We start from the raw sequence: 19838 nt of genomic DNA on the forward strand, positions 1-19838 counted from the left end.
CAGCACAGCACTTGAAATTTCGTTGCCCTCTCGGGTTTCACAGTGCGTCTGCCTTTGTAATAGAACATTACCAGATTTGACCATTGAGCAAGCTGGCTTGTCATGAAGTCTACCTTCAGCTGGCCTAGCTCTATCACTGCCGTCGACAGCATGCAAAACTCCTTGCTGGCCTTCGAAGTCGGCCTCTGTTTCCAGAACAGCCTCGCTAAATGGCGAAACAGCTGTTTCTTCGCGCTTGTCACTGTGTCCGTTAACTACTGGCACCACAGCCCTCTCAGCGCTGTCTGAACTAGCTTCGTTGTTCTCATCCTGGCCTTCGCAGTAGGCCACGAATTCTAGGGCGGGAAAACCACAGCTCTCTTCGGTGACCGTATTCACCTCGCTTCCAGCTACTAACCGTCTAAACTCATCACTGCTTACAGCTGCCTCTGGAATCGTTCCATGGTCCTGTGACCGCTTCTCAATAGGGAATGCGCCTATCAGTCTCTGAGTCTCCTCACGTGCTTTCGCCCTGAAAGCTCCCTTGCTGGTGGTGGATTTTCCCGGTTCCCTCAGCATTTGCTCCGACCTATTCGAGAAGCAATGCGTGACCTTGTCTGGCAGGCTGGCCGAAATTGCCGCCGCCGTACACACTTGGCCTAAAGGGCCTTCCGTTTCTGGTGCGGGTGGTCCCCCGCTCTCTTCGCTTTGTGTGTGTGCCACTTGCATCACACCTTTTCCAAAGCTTTCTACACTAGTCATCTCAGTGCTAATGTTACCTTCGACAGGCTCGGCTTTTTCACTGTCTTTTGGGCCTTCGAAATCGGCCTGCCATGCTACACCAAAGCGCCTGAACAAAAGCCCTCTTAGCCCTGTCGTAGTCGCGCGCTTTCTCCTCGGACAAACAATGCATAAAACACGCGCCGACACTAAACGGGAGAAGTGCTCCTTATCGCTGGGCCCACAAGTCCCGGCTGACACCCTCTTTCTCACACACTCGTTCAAAACCGGCAAGGAAATTAACAATACCCTCGTCTGCTTCGAAAGTGTGGAGCTGGCGTCGTGCTGTCCGCCATCTCAGCATCTGATTTTCTCGTTCGAGCGCTTTCATCCTAAGAGCGTGCCGTTGCGCTGCCTCTTGCTCGCGCCTCTCACGAATTTCGGCATCGTGCTTGCGCCTTTCTGCTTCTTCACGCTCGCGCCTCTCGCGCTTCTCAACAGCTTCAAGCTCGCGCCTCTTGCACTCCTCTGCCTTTTGCTTTCTTTCCTCTATTGTCTCCCAAGCCTCATCAGCTTCCTCGACCGTCACCTCTTCTACCTTCATGACGTCGAGAACAGCTTCTTTCGTTTTTGCGGAGTCGACCGAAATGCCTAACTCCTCGCAAATTAGAAGGAGGTCCTGCACTCTGAATTTCTCCATAGCGATCTTGTTTGCCTTCAAAATTCACCCTTCCTAAAATTCGCTATTTAAAGAAGGTGAATTTCCCAAAATGGTGCCCGCCAGAAAACACACAGTTACTCTCCTAGCAACTACCTACTTGTACCAGAGAGTTCTGGCGACATGAAGCGCAAACTCCGGCACTAAGCCCGTCCTTATCGCTGCCACTTTGGAAGATTGCAGAATTTCCTCTCTTCGCTTACGAAACAATTTTCCTGGCCTCTCCGGCCTTCTCCCCACTCACTTCCTCATTCCGTAAAAGCTCCAATTGTTGACTTTTGCCTACCGCAGGGACAACCAAAATGCCCATCGGCTCACAACTTTTGAGGAGTTCCTGGATTTCAAACTTATCCGTATTTACAGTGCACCCTGTGTTTCTTCCCCTTAGTAACCTAGCCCACGAGACACTATATTCTTGGTCTGCGAGATGAAATCACTAACAACACCAAACCACCATTACCGACTTAGTCACCTGCGCTAATGAGTCTGGCGAAAAGAGAAGCAAACACGTAGCACTCACCACACCGATGTAGCCAACGCAGGCCGATCCCATAAGCTGCCAGCCACTGTTGCGAATGGTGATTGTTCGAGGGTCCACGAAGGTTGCATGTATGGTGCCGTGCCAGGTGCCAAGAGGAGGAGTTATCCAGGGAGATTAGAAAACTGTTTTATATACACTGTACATGGTATTTTACAAGAAGGGCTCCAGAATATTGGAGCCGTCTACGTGCTAACATCTTTGCATGTGGTAGCGTTTACATCTCCGAGCGTTCTCCATGGTCGAGCGTGCTCTACATCGTCAAGCGTGCTCTACATGGTCAAGCCTCAAGCGTCTCTACATGGTAAAGCGTCAAGCGTTTTTCACAACACTCAAGTCCCCTGTTTTATCCCTTTCGTTTCCCTCTTTCACTCGACGAGGGAACACACTGTAGTTCTTTTAGCCAATCAGCATCTTGGATCAGGTGGCCATATCCCGCACGTGATGTGTCGTCGTTTCCCGCCGGGCTCCGCCTCCAATCTTGTTAGGTCGCCCCCGAACACAGGCAGCGGTTGACACCTTGGGAACCGAACGTTGATGTCGTTCCCCCGGGATTGCCAGACGCGGGCCCCTTTCAAGATTCGCCTCTCCATAGTGGTCAGTTCGTGGAACCAGGTAGGGCGGTGGCTGTCTCGAAAGGCAGCAGTCGGCGTAGCGTCGTCGTGGTTCGGGCGGCGCTCGTAATTCACGGGACCGCACCAAGGGGCGACGCTGCCGTTTAGCCACGCATGAGGTAGCCCGGAGACCAACTGCTAATCCCTCAGTCCCAGGTGACAATTCTCGGCCGCGAGAAAGGGCGCCAGGTTGGCGCGTCTGAGTCGGCGCCGGCCTCCTTTGTCCCGAGGGACCGCCAGACACAACAGCCCCAAGTCCTTCTTCTCCAAGATACTGCCACTCAGGCCGCACTCCCCGGTTACAACTCCACACACTCTGACACCACAAACACACCCAGGGCATCCACACTTGTGCACCGTACTCTAACACATAAGACACATTACATCACTTCAGAGACGCCCTGCGTGATCACCGAAATTATCCATCACACACATACACTCCCATCCATCTTTATTGCCAATATCTACCACCCCCCATCCAAACCGATGGCCACGTTGGAGTCCCTCCTCCGAGAGCTGCACCGCCTGGTAGGGAAGCACCCCCTACTAATCGGTGGGGATTTCAACAGTCAACACACTGACTGGGGATACAAAACAGCCACACACAGAGGTCGCAGGCTCTGGCTGCTCCTGCAGAACCTCCAACTTTCCGTCCACAACAATTTTCAGACTCCTACGCGAATCGGCAACAGTGTCAGCATGGACACTAGTCCGGATCTGGTGCTCAGCTGCTCCCTCCGTAATGTGACTTGGACGAGAACACAACACACACTGGGCAGTGATCATTACATGATACAAGTCACGGTCCCATTCAAGTCACCCCGGCACACCTACATGACACACAAACTAATTAACTGGGACGCTCTCCGCACCACGCGAACTGCCACTCCTGACAACCCCATCACCGACATCAACGACTGGGTAGACTCTCTTCAGACTGACATCCAACACCATACGCAGCAGATTGAAACCACCACAGACGTCCCCACCCTAGACTCCCGACTCGCCCACCTCTGGGAGGCCTACCATAGTCTCCTAGAGAGGTGGAAACGCGGTAAACATAACAGAACACTCAGAAAACGCTTAGTCACTCTACAATCCCAAATTCAATTACATGCGGAGGAGCTCTGCCGCTCCAATTGGGGATAAGTATGCGACGGCATCGCCGGGAGACTGTCCGCAAAACGGGCGTGGCAGCTCCTCCGACACCTCATCGATCCGTCGAAAACAAAAAACACCACCCAGCACCACGTCACCCGGCTCATACACGCACACATAGACAACACCGATGCTCTCTTGGATACACTCCGCGACACATACACCTCACCCGGCATACCAACTCCTCTCCCCTCATATACAGGACAGGCGAACCCCGAACTCGATACCGCCATAACAGAGGCGGAGGTCAGAGCAGCCCTCCTGACTCTCCGCACCAAATCTGCACCCGGCGCCGACCAGGTCTCCAACACAGCGCTCCGTAATCTGGACGATCGATCGATCGCTCGTATCACGGAGTATTTCAATCAGTGCTGGAAGGAGGGCATCCTCCCCCAGTCCTGGCGCCACGCGAAGGTAATCTTCATCCCAAAGCCCAACAAACCACTTACACTCCAAAACCTTCGCCCCATCTCGCTAACCTCGTGTCTCGGAAAGCTTTTCGAGCACGTGGTATCAGCGAGACTCACACAGCACATGGCAGACCATGACTTATACCCTCACAGCATGGTGGGATTCCGTCCCCATTTGTCCGCACAAGACGCCATGTTGCAAATCACCCATGACATCTTCGACCCGCTCATTCCAGGCCACACCAAGGCAGTCTTGGCTTTGGATTTATCCAAAGCCTTTGATCGCGTTGAACATCACGCGATCATGACTGCACTCTCCCCACTGAATGTGGGTGCACGTACGTACACCTACATTCAGGCCTTTCTCACAGCACGCACGGCTGAGCTTCGCTTCGGCCCGCTCACCTACCCCACATACTCTCTAAAAAGCATCGGCACCCCGCAAGGGTCCGTCATCTCACCTTTCTTATTTAATATCACTCTGATCCCCCTAGCACGACAATTGGCAACCGTTCCTCACCTGAAACATACTCTATACGCTGACGACATCACGCTATGGACTACCCATGGCAGTGATGGCACCATACAGGACACTATCCAAGCAGCCGCCAATCTGACCCAAAACTATGCAGTCAGCGTAGGACTTTCTTGTTCCCCAGAGAAGTCCGAGATGCTCTGCATCCGTCCCAAGAACCGCAACTCACCCTGCTCCCCCATCGTCATCGAACTGGAAGGCAGACCGGTACCAGAGGTGAAAACTCTCCAGATATTGGGTATGCTTATCCAGAGTGACGGGAAGAACACTACTACACTCCGCAGACTCAAGCAAGTGGTGGGGGCGATCTCGCACCTCATCCGCCGGGTCTCGTGCCACCACAGGGGCATGAGGGAGCGTGACCTATGCCGCCTTGTTCACGCCTTTGTGCTCAGCCGTATGCTCTACTCCACCCCCTACCTCCAGCTCTCTCGTCGTGAAACTGACGCCATGGATGCTCTCATTCGTAGAGCATACAAAGTCGCCCTCCACCTTCCCATAAATACACCTACCGACCGACTCTTACAACTTGGCCTCCACAACACAATCGGGGAACTTGTAGACGCACACCGCCAAGCACAATACCTTCGTCCCACACAAACCGACACTGGCCGGTGCATCCTGCATTCCCTTGGAATCCGGATACCGGCCAACGATCCGACATTACGCCCCATATCAAGACCCTTACACCGCGAACTTCTCATTAAGCCACTTCCCCGTAACATGCACCCCGACCACCACCATAAGCGCCGCAGAGCTCGCGCTGCAGCCCTCCACCGATATTACGGCTCGGAGCCGGACGCCGTATGGGTGGACGCAGCCTGCACGGGCGATGAAGCGGTCGCTGCGGTGGTGGATAACACTCTCTCCCCCATCGGAACACACACACTCCCCCCAAACACCTCTCCCGAAGCTGCAGAGGAAGCTGCCATTGATCTGGCCATCGTCAACACAGAAGCCCGGTATGTTTTATCAGATTCCAAAACTGCAATCCTAAATTTCCCACGAGGCCGAGTCCACGTTCCTGCTTTTTGCATACTGGACTCGCCCGCCGCGCCCCCGCCCCGTCATGTGGAGCTGATTTCGGTGCCCGCGCACTGCGGGAATCCTGGAAACGAGGCCGCAGACCTTTTAGCCCAAGGTTCTTTAAACCGGGCTCTTGCGGCCTCCGATCCGGGATTCACGAAGGAGCGCGCGCACACTTTCAACGAGCTGACGCATGCCTCCAAGGCGGCGCGCCAGCTGTACCCTCCACCACACGAATCCCTTAGCAATCGACAAGCTACCCTTTGGCGCCAATTACACACTCTCCCCTCTCCTCTCATTCTTTCTCACTATCACCCACTTTTCCTCACTTCAGCCTGTACTCTCTGTCCGGAACCTCGCGCTTCTGCTCTCCATCTCCTTTCTCATTGCCCGGCGGATCCTCCCCCGCGGGGCCTAGAGCACCTGAAGACTTGGGAGGACTGGGAGACCCTGCTCCGCTCCGGAGACCCGGTCGTGCAGACCATTGCCACTGACCGGGCTGCCAGCGTTATGGACCGGACCAACATAAACGCTTGAGTGCCGTGGGGTCGTGCGGGGGCCCTGGAGCCTGCGTGCTCCAAACTCCCCAGTCTATATAATAAAGTTTTTATGATGATGATGATGACTCCAACGCTACAGCAAGCCATCCGGAATCAGATATCGGAAGCGCTTCCTGCAGCTCCTCCAACCTCCCCACCTATGAGTGTGCCGCTGCCATATGCCGACTTTCCCACTCACCCTACGTTGTTGCCGCTCAGTTACGCAGCCGTGGTTGCACGGCCTCCTCCGCCGCCAGCTTCCTTTTCATCGCCCATGCATCCGGCTTCATTTCCAGTTGCCCGACCATCACCGCAATTTTTTCGTCCAACCTCGACGGGGCGCACTGAAGACAACCGGCCTATCAGCTTCGCCTGCGGCATTGCTGGCCATGTGGCGCGCTTCTGTCGCCGCCGCGCCCCAACAACGCCTGCATATTGACGCTGCTACATCAAATGTGCTGTGTTGAGCCGTGATGATTAAAGTGAAAGCCTACGCGGAGAAATATCGGGTAATTTCTCTTCCCTCTTCGATACACAAGCACTGAGTGCACTACAGGCAGCAATATTGGTAAGTTGAAATGCTATTTAAACGATAATATGGCGCAACGCCGTCCTGTCTGGTAAGTGTCTCATTTGAGTACATCGGTTGCAAAGGATTCTGGATGCCACAATCTCGCAATGCGGGAGAGGCGCGGGACACAAATTTAGTCGATCAGGGAACAGCCGCCAAATACTGGAAGCACAAAACTGAATTTTTATGTGGACACTTTGAACGCAGTTGTATATTTCGTCATTTTTATTAGCTAGAGCAGTATCCTAACAATGTTACCGTTGCAAACACTTATGTGGCCGTTGATAAAGTGACATCTAGCCAATAGTCGTATGAGGGCGTACTGGCGTCATGTGCTGTTTAGATAGGTGGAAAATGACGCGGCCATAGGAATGCATGACCAATCTTTACAGAGGCATCGTAGTTTGGCGCTGCGTAGAATGAAGCAACGTTTTGCTCAAGTGCTCGCAGAAGCATTATTTCGCGTCTAGCATGATTCATTTAACATGTGCATAGAGTGTGTGAGAGCCATTTATAAAAACGAAAGAACAAACGACCTTCGTTTACCGAAGTGAACCGCGTTTCGTGTGCGCGTACATTCTGTCATCTCTATCGCAAATGCTTCTCTAGTTAATTTCTCATTGTTTATCTAATTGTTTATTTGATTTGATTACGTGCCTCTCCGAGCGCGGGTAATGCCGGGCGCTAAAGCTATCTGCTCCGCGCCACGCTACCTGTGTGAGTTGACACCACGCCATATGTGTCGATGATGTCAGCCGCAGCGTCGCTCTCCTCTTGTTAGCTAGGCCATCCATCATCCGCCGTGACAGCTGAGCCGCTGACCACCATCTTGGCACAGTGCCAAGTTGAATTGCTGAGCTTCACACACCCGCCTAGCGAACCTTCAAAGTAGGGTATATCCGCTCATGAGGGAAATTATTCTTTTTGTGCTTGTAATTCGTACCTCGGCCTTAACAAGGTTCCAAAGTGACCAATGACTTATATTATAGAGTGACATTTGATCAAATAGCTGAGTAATAGACATCGCACGCCCTTGGACTTTCATTGACGATTATTTTATTCATTGCATTTCTGTGTAATATAGTTAAGGCCCACGTCAACTGTCTTCGCACTCCTGTAGAGATGTGTCGACACAGTAGCCATGACGACAACGGCCAACCATGCAGTTTCTCCCATCTGGAGCTGCTATTGGATAATAATTGACCTGCAAGAAAAAAATTGCGTGCTTACTTTATTTCATAGTCACAGTCCCGCACTTGAGTTGGTATGGGCGTAGTCAGAAGTAGCCGAAGGGTTCATGTAACTTATTTACGCAGAGTGGAAGAATTTTAAAACGTAATTTTGCCATATTTTCATTACAAGCCACCCTTCACTAATACACTACTGAATAAGTTATTATTGTATTGCCCTTTATGAGAAAATTAAGCCATGAATTCAAAGCGCACTCATATGGCACACAAACAACCCTGCAAACTCCAAAAAATATAAACCAAAACAATTTAACCACCAATATCCCGTGATATTTAACAACACTATTGAAAGATTTGTTGATTAATCATGGTAGCAATTAAACAACCAAAAACTAAAATTTAGAAATATATATGACCATACTCTAATTTCAGAACACACTTCAGCTAAATGTCAGAACGAGGTAATTTTCGGCAAAGACTGACCTCACACCGAACATGTACAATGAGCACAATATTATTTTATGCTATCAAAGCTACTACGCATAAAATGCAAACCAGTGTCTTAGAACTACAAGCAATTCTCGTTTCTCACCAACGTAGCACATACGTAATATAGCTACCGCTACAGGGAAAGCCTCGCAACTGATGTTCATGAAGTACCGTCCTCGCCCTCGCTATTCACTGTGCGAATATTCGGATCTCCGTCGCATTCCCTGTGTATTTACCTGAAGAAATGCATAAAATTGGTGCCTGTAAAGAAAGTCACATAGTACTAATAGTGAGCAATGTTTGTGCGTAAAGGCAGGCTGCATGACCACGTGTGTGGCCTTCTATTTAACACAGCAGAAAAGAGGTGAAGAGAAAAAAAGACGCCGTTTTGCCCGAAAGGCGAAGCATCGCTTGGGATAGCAAATTACTAAAGAGGTATATGAAGCTTCAACAAAGATACTCCCTCACCAGAACAGGAAGTGCCCTCCCTGGTGCAGTATTCGGCCACTATCTCCTTCATGACTCCTACAATTAACCCAAGGCCTTCAGTCCCCAGCGGCTGTGGAGCAGCTGACCAAGGCGGCGGTCAGACCTGCGACGCGGCAGAGGGTGCTAAGAATCTCTGGGTCCGGACAGGCCACCACTGGAAACTGAACCTGGCAAAGTTCAACCAGTGCACCCTCTAGAGTGAGGCTCGCTTAGCAGGGCTGTTTGAGGAACTATTAGGCATTGACTGGGCTATTATGGGCCTTACTGAGGTTAGAAGAACTGGTGAGGCTTATACAGTGCTGACTAATGGTCAAATCCTCTGCTACAGAGGTCTTCCACATGAGAGAACTCGCGGTAGGATTTCTAATCCATTAGGACATGAGGCAGTATGATGACATGATGGGAAATATTGATGAATTCTACAGTATTAATGAGAGGATAGCAGTCCTTGTAATAAAGCAGAATAGGAAGTATAGAATGAAGGTAGTACAAGATTACGCCCCAACCTCCAGTCAGGATGATGAGACAGTACAACAGCTTTTAGGGGCGTAGCTCCTCTTAGTCTAACCTTGTCACGTCTCCGTTGTCCGGCGTATCTCCCGGCAGTAAACGGCAGTATCTCCCGTATAATGCAATAGATGGCGCTGTCTCATAGAAGCATATACAAACTGCAGTTCAGGGACAATATTCTAGATGGCGCTGTGCACAATCTGTGTCGTCATCACCATTTCTCACCATCACCATTTCCTAGATGGCGTTGGTCCAATAGAATTGTGTGCAATATGGCGCTTGTGTGAATCGACACTAGATGGCGCTGGAAGTGCCGCTGCTCTCCGATTGGCTGCTGCGCGGGCTGCGCGGGGATGCGCGGGGAGCGAGCGCCTCTCTCATTTCTTGGATCGTCGCCGTACGTGTCGGATCGTTGGTGGAGCATGGACGATGCGCAGCGGCGGGCGCGGATGGCCGCTGCGGCTCGTGGTCGTCGGCCGGATCCCGCGGTGCGAGCTCGAGAAGCTGCCGCCAAGCGAGCGCGGCGCCTGGCAGATCCCGAAACGGTGCGCGCCAATGACGCCGCGGCGAAACGTGCACTGCGATCAGCGGACCCCGGAATGCGAGAGCGGGAAGCGGCGGCTCAGCGAGCACGGCGCCTGGCGGATCCCGAGACGGTGCGCGCCAATGACGCCGCAGCGAAACATGCACTGCGAGCAGCGGACCCCGAAAGGCGAGAGCGGAAAGCGGCGGCTAAGCAAGCGCGGCGCCGGGCAGACCCGGATGGTGCTCGTGCGCGGGAAGTGACCAAGCGGCGGCAGCGGTCTCACATTCAAGGAGCCGACGCGCGGTTCGAGCGGGAATTTCTCGCTCAGGTGCATCTCCCTAGACCACCTTGCACCTACTACCGTGCGGGGGTCGTGCATAGACATCGTGTTTGCTAACATTCCCCTTAAACCGGTACTCGAACCCCTAGCTGTGCACTTCTCCGACCACAAGTGCGTAATATATAAAGGTAACTTTAAAACCCAATAAAAGTTTTCTTCACCGTACCTCACGTGTTTGCATGATGATTTTATCGGGCGAACTTCTCGGAGGATTAACGGTATCACCCATAACCTCCGGAGCTTCGCCCACCTCACCATCATTCACCTCGTGGATATGCTGTGATTTTTTTGAAGATGTTGAATCAGCAATGACAAAGGTGTAAACTTATGGCATCTTCGAGTGGTCGTTTCAGAGCGCTCTGGCCGTGCTACAAAAGTGGTGAAAAACGACTTTAAAGCTGTATTACGACAATAACCGGGTATGGAAGTGATGATTCTGCTTCGTTATCATCAGAGGGACCCATTTCTACAAACGGTAACGCTTAGTAACCGTTTTACAAGACCTTTGTAGCACCACCAGAGCGCTCTAACACGACCAGCCGAAGATGCCATTAGTGTACTGTAGTCATGGTCGACTTCAATGCAAAAGTGGGGAAAAAGCAGGCTGGTGAGCAAGCAATTGGCAACCACGGCATCGATTCTAGGAACGCTAGAGGAGAGATGTTGGCAGAATTCGCGGTAAGGAATAGGATCCGAGTAATGAATACCATCTTCAGGAACCGCAGCAACAGGAAGTGGACCTGGAAAAGCCCTAATGAGGAAACAAGGAATCAAATAGGTTTTATACTCTCTGCCGATCCCATCATAGCGCAGGATGTAGAATTGTTAGGGAGGGTAAAGTGCAGTGCCCATAGGTTAGTGATGTCTAGGATTTCTCTCAATTTGAGGAGAGAAAGAGTAAAATTAGTCAAGAAAAGACAGGCCATCCGAGACGCAGTAAGGGTAAAAGCAGACCAATTCAGCCTGGTTGTCGCAAACAAATATGCAGCTTGAGAACAGGACGATAAAGACAACATAGAGGTAATGAATGAAACCGTAACTAGGCTGATCACAGAAGCAGCAATTGAAGTGGGAAGCAACGCACCAAGGCAACCAGCAGGTCATCATGATCATAATTATCAGCCTATATTTATGTCTATTGCAGGGTGAAGGCCTCTCCCTGTGATCTCCAATTATGCTTGTCTTGCGCTATAGCTGATTCCAACTTGCGCCTGCAAATTTCCTAACTTCATCACCCCACCTAATTTTCTGGCGTCCTCGTATGCACCTTCCTTCTCTTAGTATCCATTCTGCAACTCTAATGGCTCACCAGCTATCCATCCTACGCATTACATGACCTGCCAAGCTACATTTTTTTTGTCCTATAATGTCAATTAGAATATCCGATATCCCCGTTTGCTCACCCTGCGCTTCATTTTCTACTAAATGCGCACAGACTCAGCCGCCCGATTCAACGACCACGCTAAGCAGCTCCAATAGCAATAATTGAATCACACAAACGTACAATGAAGTTTGTCATCACTACCGCCTAGAGCGCAGTAAGATTCTTCTACCTCTACCTCATCTAACGAGACCGCAAACTCTCACTTTACGACTGTTACAAACAGGCGCTTACCCTTCACCTAACTTTTGTTCACGATTCATAAGTGAAATAAAGCCGGGCTGTCCTCGATGGGGGCTCCCGAGATGTAATTTACCGTATATGCTGTGGCAATGCCCCATCCTGCGCGCGGCTGCAGGGTCTCCAGCCACGGAAGAAGAATGGACCGCTCTCCTCACCAGTCCCCACGACTACGACCAACTTCGGGCTGTTCAGAGAGCCCACGACCTGGCCGCCGAGTTCCACCTCCCGGTGCCGTCGTGAACGCGGCCCGCAGACGAGCCCTCCTAAAGGGTGACTTGCTCTTTTTAGGACCAAATAAAGTTCAGTTCAGTTCACACAAACTGGCAACCCCCGAGGCCGGGGCCTACTCATGCATGCAGCCTATTCGCGGAGCTTTTTCATAGAAGTGGAAGGTACGCGGATATCGTTTTTAGGGGCGAAGCTCCTTAGGGTGTGGGTCTGTCCCTCCTCTGTTGTATGTAGTAGTAGTAGGTAGCCACGTCTACTTTTATGAAAAAAAAAAAAACTTCCGAAAGTTGTGTCCGTAGCGCGGAATCGAACCAGGGACCCCTCGCTTCCGAACGCGCGGCGCTAACCACTACGCCACGAAGCGCACATGGACACACGCACCACGATGACAATAAATAGCCAACATTAACGAAAGACTGCGCGTTTCTAACGCGTTTGTGCTAGCGCGTTACGGCCCGTGTAAGAAGCTGGTGTAAGACGCTGTGGCCTCTCCACCTTACCCCCGTATTCATAAACGCTCCTCGACTTGAACTTGACTTGCCACCGCCTTGGGCAGCGCGTTCGAAACGCGTTGAAGGCGGTGGTAAGTCAAGTTCAAGTCGAGGAGCGTTTATGAATACGGGGGTTATACGTCTCTCAGCAGTCATGTGATGGCGTCCGGCAAACGCGGTGCACGTTCCGGCATGTGTAAACGGCTGCGTAAGACGCTGTGGCCTCACCCCCTTACTAGAGAGTACTGCACGTTTCTAACGCGTTTCTGCTAGCGTCCCCTTAAGCGGGAGATGGTGCAATTATAATGAAGGGCGCTGTTTAAAATAGGAATGACGTCACATATGGCGCGTGTCATTGGTGGAAGTCAATCGTTCGATTTAGTGCGGCGAGACTTGGCGAATTACACGGAAGATTCACGGTTTACCGATGATTCCCTCCGGAGCTTCGCCCACTCATCATCATTCACCCCGTGGATATGCGGTGTATTTTTTTAAGCGAAACTGATTAAGCCAACCGTAAAAAGTCTGCGTTTCACGAAAAGCCGACCGCGCCGTAGCCATGGCAACCAGCGACGCCACAGCTGCTAGAACACCTGGCATAACCTCGTGCCATCATGCCAAGCCGCGCATGAGGAGTAGCGACAACCACGCAGCTGCTTCCGCTAAGCCACGCCCAGCGACGGAGACACTCGCGCAACCGAGTTCCGCCGCGCTACCGCCGCACCGCAGCCTTTGTGACGTCACGCTTTGCTCCTTTCACTAGCCGAGGTCTGCCGTGCCGCAGCTGGCGATAAGCCACGCCTACCGCCGGGGACACTGAGTAATGCGCTGCTACGGTGGCTAGATGGGTCTAGCCACCGTAGCGCTGCGCCGACAGCGGGCAACGGCCATGTAGATGCAGCCATGGTAGAGACAATGCAGCCATGGTACTAGACAATGGTTGAGTGGGCCGAACGGCGCTCTGCCGCTGAGGCGCCGCGTGTGTAAAAATAGTGCGAGGGCGCTGCGAGCGAACTGGATTTAAAGCCCCTTGATGTTAGAAAGTAGCGACACGCTTTGATCTACGCCGCCACACCCTCGCCGGCGCGGTCAACCTCCTCCTTTTCTCCCCCTCTTTCGCGGAGGCAGCGCATCCGCCAAGCTGAATGGCTGCGGCGCGCGAGACTACCCGGTCAGGTGACCCTGACGTCACGAAAACTGCGCGGAACTTGCTTTCGCGCGCCTTTGGTTTCTCCCGCTCGCCATGAGGAGTCCAAGTAGTGGTCGCCCTGCCGCTCCGAACGTTTGTTTCCCAAGTTTTTCCATCCTTTCGTAGGAATCTGAGCTTCGTTTTCAGTGAAAATGCCTTGCTGCTGCGCGTTTCAATGCAGCAGCAGGTCAGAGAAAGGGCAAGCCTTATTTTATATCCCCCGAGGTGAACGGAATGTCGTGCGTCGGAAGCAGTGGCTCCATAACATCTGGAGAAGGGATTTCGCCCCTTCTAAGCACGCCGTTCTTTGCGAGGCGAATGTTGCAGCTTTCCTCATATTTGTGGATGAAGTTGCATGAAGATTTTAATGCTCTTCGCATAGCCGGACTCTTCGTTCAGTTAAATACAGAGCACCGATAACTGTGCATATAGTTTTTTTCTTAAAGTGAGTCGGCTCAATTTTTTGTTGACTCTTCGACCCGTGACAAAGCTTTTTGTGTTTTCGCGCGTGCGTTAGTTTTCAAATGTATGTAATTTGTGAGTTAATGCCTGTAACTCATATTTTGTAGTTGTGTGCGTGTGTGTGTGCGTGTTTGTGTATGTGCGTGCGTGTGTGCGTGTATGTGTGTGCGCGCGCGCGTGTGTGTGTGTGTGTGCGCGTGTGATCCTTGCACCTGATACTTGTGAAGCCAAGGAACTATTTTACTCTTATTGCGTGCTTATTGTATCTTTGCAAAGTTTCAATACTGCGAGCATTTCTTTTTCTTTACGTACTTTATGTTGCGAAGGCATGAACCTCAATATATATGTAGATAAGTGGTATTATGTATTATTCGCGCATGCTCATTAAGTACAAGCCACGCGCTTCTGATAATCTCCCTCAATTCTGATTAGCTTGCCATCTTGAAGTCTGTAAGTTAATTATCAAGTGCCAGTCTTAGCAGTTTCCGTGTAAGCAATCAGCCTTTTGTTGTTGTTGTTGTTGTTGTTTTTTTTGAGAGAGAGAGACTTAGGTTACTCCCAGAGGTGATGGAATGTAATTTCTCGTCGTTTCATAGTGACGGAATACAGGCGCGTGTGTAAAGTTCTATGTTGGCTGTTTCGCAAACACAGCACGTATTTTGCACAGTGGCATTGGTACAAAGGCTTTTGGCCCACTCATTTTGGCGAATTCACTTTAAGTAAACTATCACATTTCTTCTTGGTTACCTTCTCTGAGCATTTTAAGAGCGAATATTGTGAACCAAATTCTAGTTTATACTCTACGCTGCTTATATTGTGTGCACCCAATACACCTCCGCGTTACGGACTATCCAAGTGGCGACGTAGAGGTAAACAGCTCAGCCACTGCTTGGTACTCATTTTTTCGGAGCGCTTCCGCTTCTATTTATCGAAGCGTCCTCAAAAAAAAATGTCACGACGTTCTATCGGAAACGTACTTTCGTCATGACAGTTTCACAAGGGATAAATTCCCATACAACGCTTGAAAGGGCCGAATAAACAAGCGCGCGCATTGATTCTAATGCGGCTGCAGCGAGCCACTGGAGGGTTCAGCGCCGCGCCGGCCCGGTGAGGGGGAGAAATCCGAGGAGAATTGAGGAGGAAAGCGCGCGCGGGGGGGAGAGTGTCGCTACTTTCTAACATCAAGGGGCTTTAACTGGATTGGGGCGGAGACGCGCTCCGCTGCATATTCAACGTAGTTTCGCTGCGGGCGCCGAGACCGATTGCGCATAGTACGCTCTTAAAATAGCGGTTTATTTCAACTGCAAATTTATGTTTACACCATTTTGCCAAACATGTATATTTGAGGCATAGATTATACAATACGACGCCTTAACTTTTGCTGTCGTTGTGAAGCGCGTCGTCTTCTAGCGAGCACGCGTTCGCTACGCGGACGCTGGCGGACGCCCAGTTTTTCTCGCAGAACCTCTGTGCAGTACATTTTTTTAATGGTTTAGTTGCTTCGGTGCGCCTATGACTCTTGGCGGCTGGTGCGAAATGTAGTTTTAGCCAGGTGAACTGCTGATTTTACCACTGTCCTCTAAAAGTAACTGGTATCTCCGCACCATGAAGGCTACGTAAGAAAATTTTATTATTGATATCGTGTCATTTTAAACGCCCTTCTTGTTGGTCGATATTGATCAGGGACAATGATCGAAGAAAACAATATCAGAGTGAAATAAACCAGGTTTATTAACTGCGTGGCGCGAAGAATGACCAATGTAGTGCTAGGTAATTAAATCAAAGGGTACATAGACATATACATTTACGATATATATATAGGTAATGGAAAAAACAAATATTCTAAATGCAATAATTGAAAATGTGAGAACTCCCGACCGGAATAATCGCACGTGTTTGCATAACAAACACACTTATTAGTGAATACTGGAAATAAAACTCTCATTCGCAGCAATAATATGCATTACAGGCAAAACCATCATATATACAGGATGTTTCATTTTATCTGCACCAAATCTTTGAAAATAGCCTGTGGCAGATAGCACAATTATAATCCTTGATCTAAACTACGCGATGAGGCGGCCATTACTTCCACGAGAAATCAAAACGCCTAATTCAGTAATTAGCATAATTATGCTAATCAACTTTTTCATTTATGATTTTATGGCACATCTTTCAATCTACGAATTACAGCTGCTGAGTTCGCAAGGCGTATCCACTTGGAACGAACTCTCAGGACTGAATCAGTTTCGAGATATTAATTTTCAAAGTGACCGACGAAATGCATGGGCGTTCCAGTTGACTTTGTGCTTCAATGCATAAAACAGCGTTTTGCTTAAAAAGTTAACTGAAACGCCCATACATTTCGTCGGACACGTTAAAAATTATTATCTCGAAACTGGTTCAGTCCTGAGAATTCGTTCCAAGCGGATACGCCTTGCGAACTCAGCGGCTATAGTTCATAGATTGAAAGATGTGCCGTAAAATCATTAATTGAAAACGTTAACTAGCGTAATTATGCTAAATACTCAATTAGGCGTTTTGATTTCTCGTGGAAGTAATGGCCGCCTCATCGAGTAGTTTAGATCAAGGATTAGAATTGTGCTATCTGCCATAGGCAATTTTTTAAAATTTGGTGCAGCTAAAATGAAACACCCTGTATGTATGTATATATATATATATATAATAGTATATATATATATATATATATATATATATATATATATATATGTGTGTGTGTGTGTGTGTGTGTGTGTGTGTGTGTGTGTGTGTGTGTGTGTGTGTGTGTGTGTGTGTGTGGTGTGTGTGTGTGTGTGTGTGTGTGTGTGTGTATGCGCGCGCACGTGTCACTGATATACTGTACGACGCCGAAAAGTCATTTCCGTTCGAATGTAGCGCATGACAGCACTATTACAATCTCAAAGGTGAGTGACTGCATGCAAGTGAGTACTGTTATTCCGAATGATTTTGCTGCCGGAGAGTCGTGGCTGTTGCGCAGAGGCGCAGTTCCTCAGATAATTAACGGACGGGTGTTAATAAGTCCTGTTTAACAAGTTCCTAGCTCTCATTCAACATAAACGCCGCGTTTTGGGGCAGCCTGTAAATCTGCTAACTTGATTCAGACACGGAAAACTTTGTTTGACAGTCTCACCATGTTTGCAACCCATTAAAACTGGGTGCCCCATGTGGTACGTACACTTATCTTCTTCAACGAACGCAACAGATCTGCACATATCTCTGCGTGTATTTTGCGTGTAGTGTATAACTGTTTCATTATGGTCGTTATGAGAGTGCACCGGATAACTGAACGCAGCCGTTTATAAGCTGCAGAGTTGAGTGGTCATACATTTGGGAGCGGCATTACATTTATGCATGAAATATAGGATAAGCGTAACATGTTTTTCTCGGAAATCAGACTCGAGAATAATTTATGTTGTTTACACCCCGAGAAAAAAGCCGAAGCACGCAGCCACCTGCTGTTTTCTTTTTAATTTAAACAAATTCTTCGGCTTTACGTGTCAAAACCACAATATGATTATGAGGCACCCGGTTTGGTTTTCACCAGCTGGGGTTCTTTAACGTACACCTAAAAAGAAGTTCAAGAGCCTTTTTTCATTTCGTTCCCATCGAATTCCGCGACCTTGATTGAACCCACAAGCTCCAATTTAACAGCGCAATGCCGTATCCACTATATAACCACTAATTACGCTACCACGCAGGCTTTCTTTCTTTTTCTTTTTTCTTTTTTCTTTTTTGAAGTATCGACTGAAAAAAAAAAATTCCACGTATGGCTTACGGCCAAATATTAGCATATAGAATGGCTAACTATAAAACCGTTTTCGGCGCTCGAGGTCCGACTGCAATAAGTAACCCCACCAATTACTCCGCATTCTGTTACGCGAGAAAGGCGGAAACTTGAATGGAATGTTGCACCGCAGTTTACTCTTTTTTTATCTATATAAAATGCTTCCCGTAAATTTAAGTACAATGCGCCGGATGGGGCAGATATGCTTTACTTGTTTGAAGCGGCAAGCAGGAAGGTTACATATGTTGCTTCGTCTGCGTTTCGCAAGACCTACTGATAGAAAACTATATGCGTAACAATACACACGAGAGATAAATGCTGCTTGAAGAACTAGAAAAGTGTTTTTTCTCCAAAGGGAGAGAGAGAGAGAGAATAAACTTTATTGTACGAAGAGTGGTTGGTGTGGTTATTCTCGGGTGGAGCCCTCTTGTAGAGCCCCACTGGCCGCGGCGGCTCGCCGGGCCTGGTCCAGGGTCGCCAGTTGGCTTCCCAGTGCCAGCTCGGAAAGTCGTGCCTCCCAAGACCACGTTGTGAGTGTCTGTGATGAGCTCACCAGCCTGGATACTGCCTCGGCTGGGCGTTCTGTGCACTGGTATGTAATGTGTGTCAGTGTGGCTGTGTGGTCGTTGCACCAGGGGCATACACTGGTTGTAGAGCACTGCACGGGCTCGGGCTTACCCGAAAGCCCGGGCCGGGTAGAGGAGTTTTTTGACGCGGGCCCGGGCCGGGCTCGGGCTGTCTGCGAGGTATTCTCGGGCTTCTCAACTCTGAAAAACATGTATTTTTCGGTCTCGGGCCGGGTTCGGGCCGGTTTCGAGTCGGGCTCAGGCCGGGCTCGGGCTTAAGGTAAAGGGGTGGCGGGCCGGGCCGGGCGGGTAACGTAGATTATTTCCGGGCCCGGGCCGGGCCCGGGTCTCGCCATAAAAGTTTTGATCGGGCTCGGGCGGGCCGCCCAATGTAAAAACGGGCCCAGGCCGGGCCCGGGCTGCAAAAATCGGCCCATGCAGTGCTCTAACTGGTTGTGTATACCTCTGGAAACATTGCGTCCAACCTTGATATGTGCGGGTAAGTGTTGGTTTGAAGGCGGTGCCAGTCCCTGGCTTGTTGGCTGCTTAACTTGGGATGTGGAGGAGCGTACTTTCGTCTGGTCAGGCGTTGGTCCTCCAAAATCTGCCTGCTCGTGATGGGATCTTCATGGTGGATTGTGAGGGGCCTCGAAGAGTCTTCTGTGGCTCAGCCAGCAAGTCCGCGAGCTACACAGTCGGCCTCCTCGTTGCCTTGGAGGCCTGTGTTCCCTGGGCACCAGACGATCCCATGGTCCTCAGTCAGCGTGGGGCCCAGGATATCGGTGACGCACCTGGGAAGTGTGCCTCTAATATATAACCGACAGGCGGCCTGTGAATCCGTCAGGATATATGCGGAGCGACCTCTTCGTTCTGCTTCTTTGATTGCGAGGGCTATGACTGCTGCCTCTGCGGTGGCGCTTGATCTGGTGCGTATAGATGCGCAGGCCACCACTTTCTTTTGGTTAGCTACTGCCGTTGCGTATAACGGTTTTCTGGGGCCTTGTGGTGTTGTGGAGTAAAGGCTAGCGTCGGTGAAGTAAGTATCAGGATCGTTCCTTCTCTGGAGGAGTTTTCGTGCTCGTGCTTGCCGGCGCTATTGGTTGTATAGCGGATGCATGTTC

The 19838-nt window shown here is 50.1% G+C and overlaps 1 protein-coding gene across 1 annotated transcript in view; it reads right to left on the minus strand.

Moving 5' to 3' along the window:
* Window positions 1-9023: 9023 nt before the first annotated feature.
* Window positions 9024-19838, minus strand: part of LOC125944015 (uncharacterized) — a 175713-nt gene continuing 164898 nt past the window's right edge. The window contains exon 4 of the mRNA XM_049663744.1: window positions 9024-9143. Coding sequence (XP_049519701.1) covers window positions 9033-9143 — 111 coding nt within the window. The 3' untranslated portion in view covers window positions 9024-9032. The remainder of the gene's footprint in view (window positions 9144-19838) is intronic.

This window comes from Dermacentor silvarum, chromosome 3 (assembly GCF_013339745.2).
Source record: "Dermacentor silvarum isolate Dsil-2018 chromosome 3, BIME_Dsil_1.4, whole genome shotgun sequence".
In the NCBI taxonomy this organism is placed as follows: Eukaryota; Metazoa; Arthropoda; class Arachnida; order Ixodida; family Ixodidae; genus Dermacentor; species Dermacentor silvarum.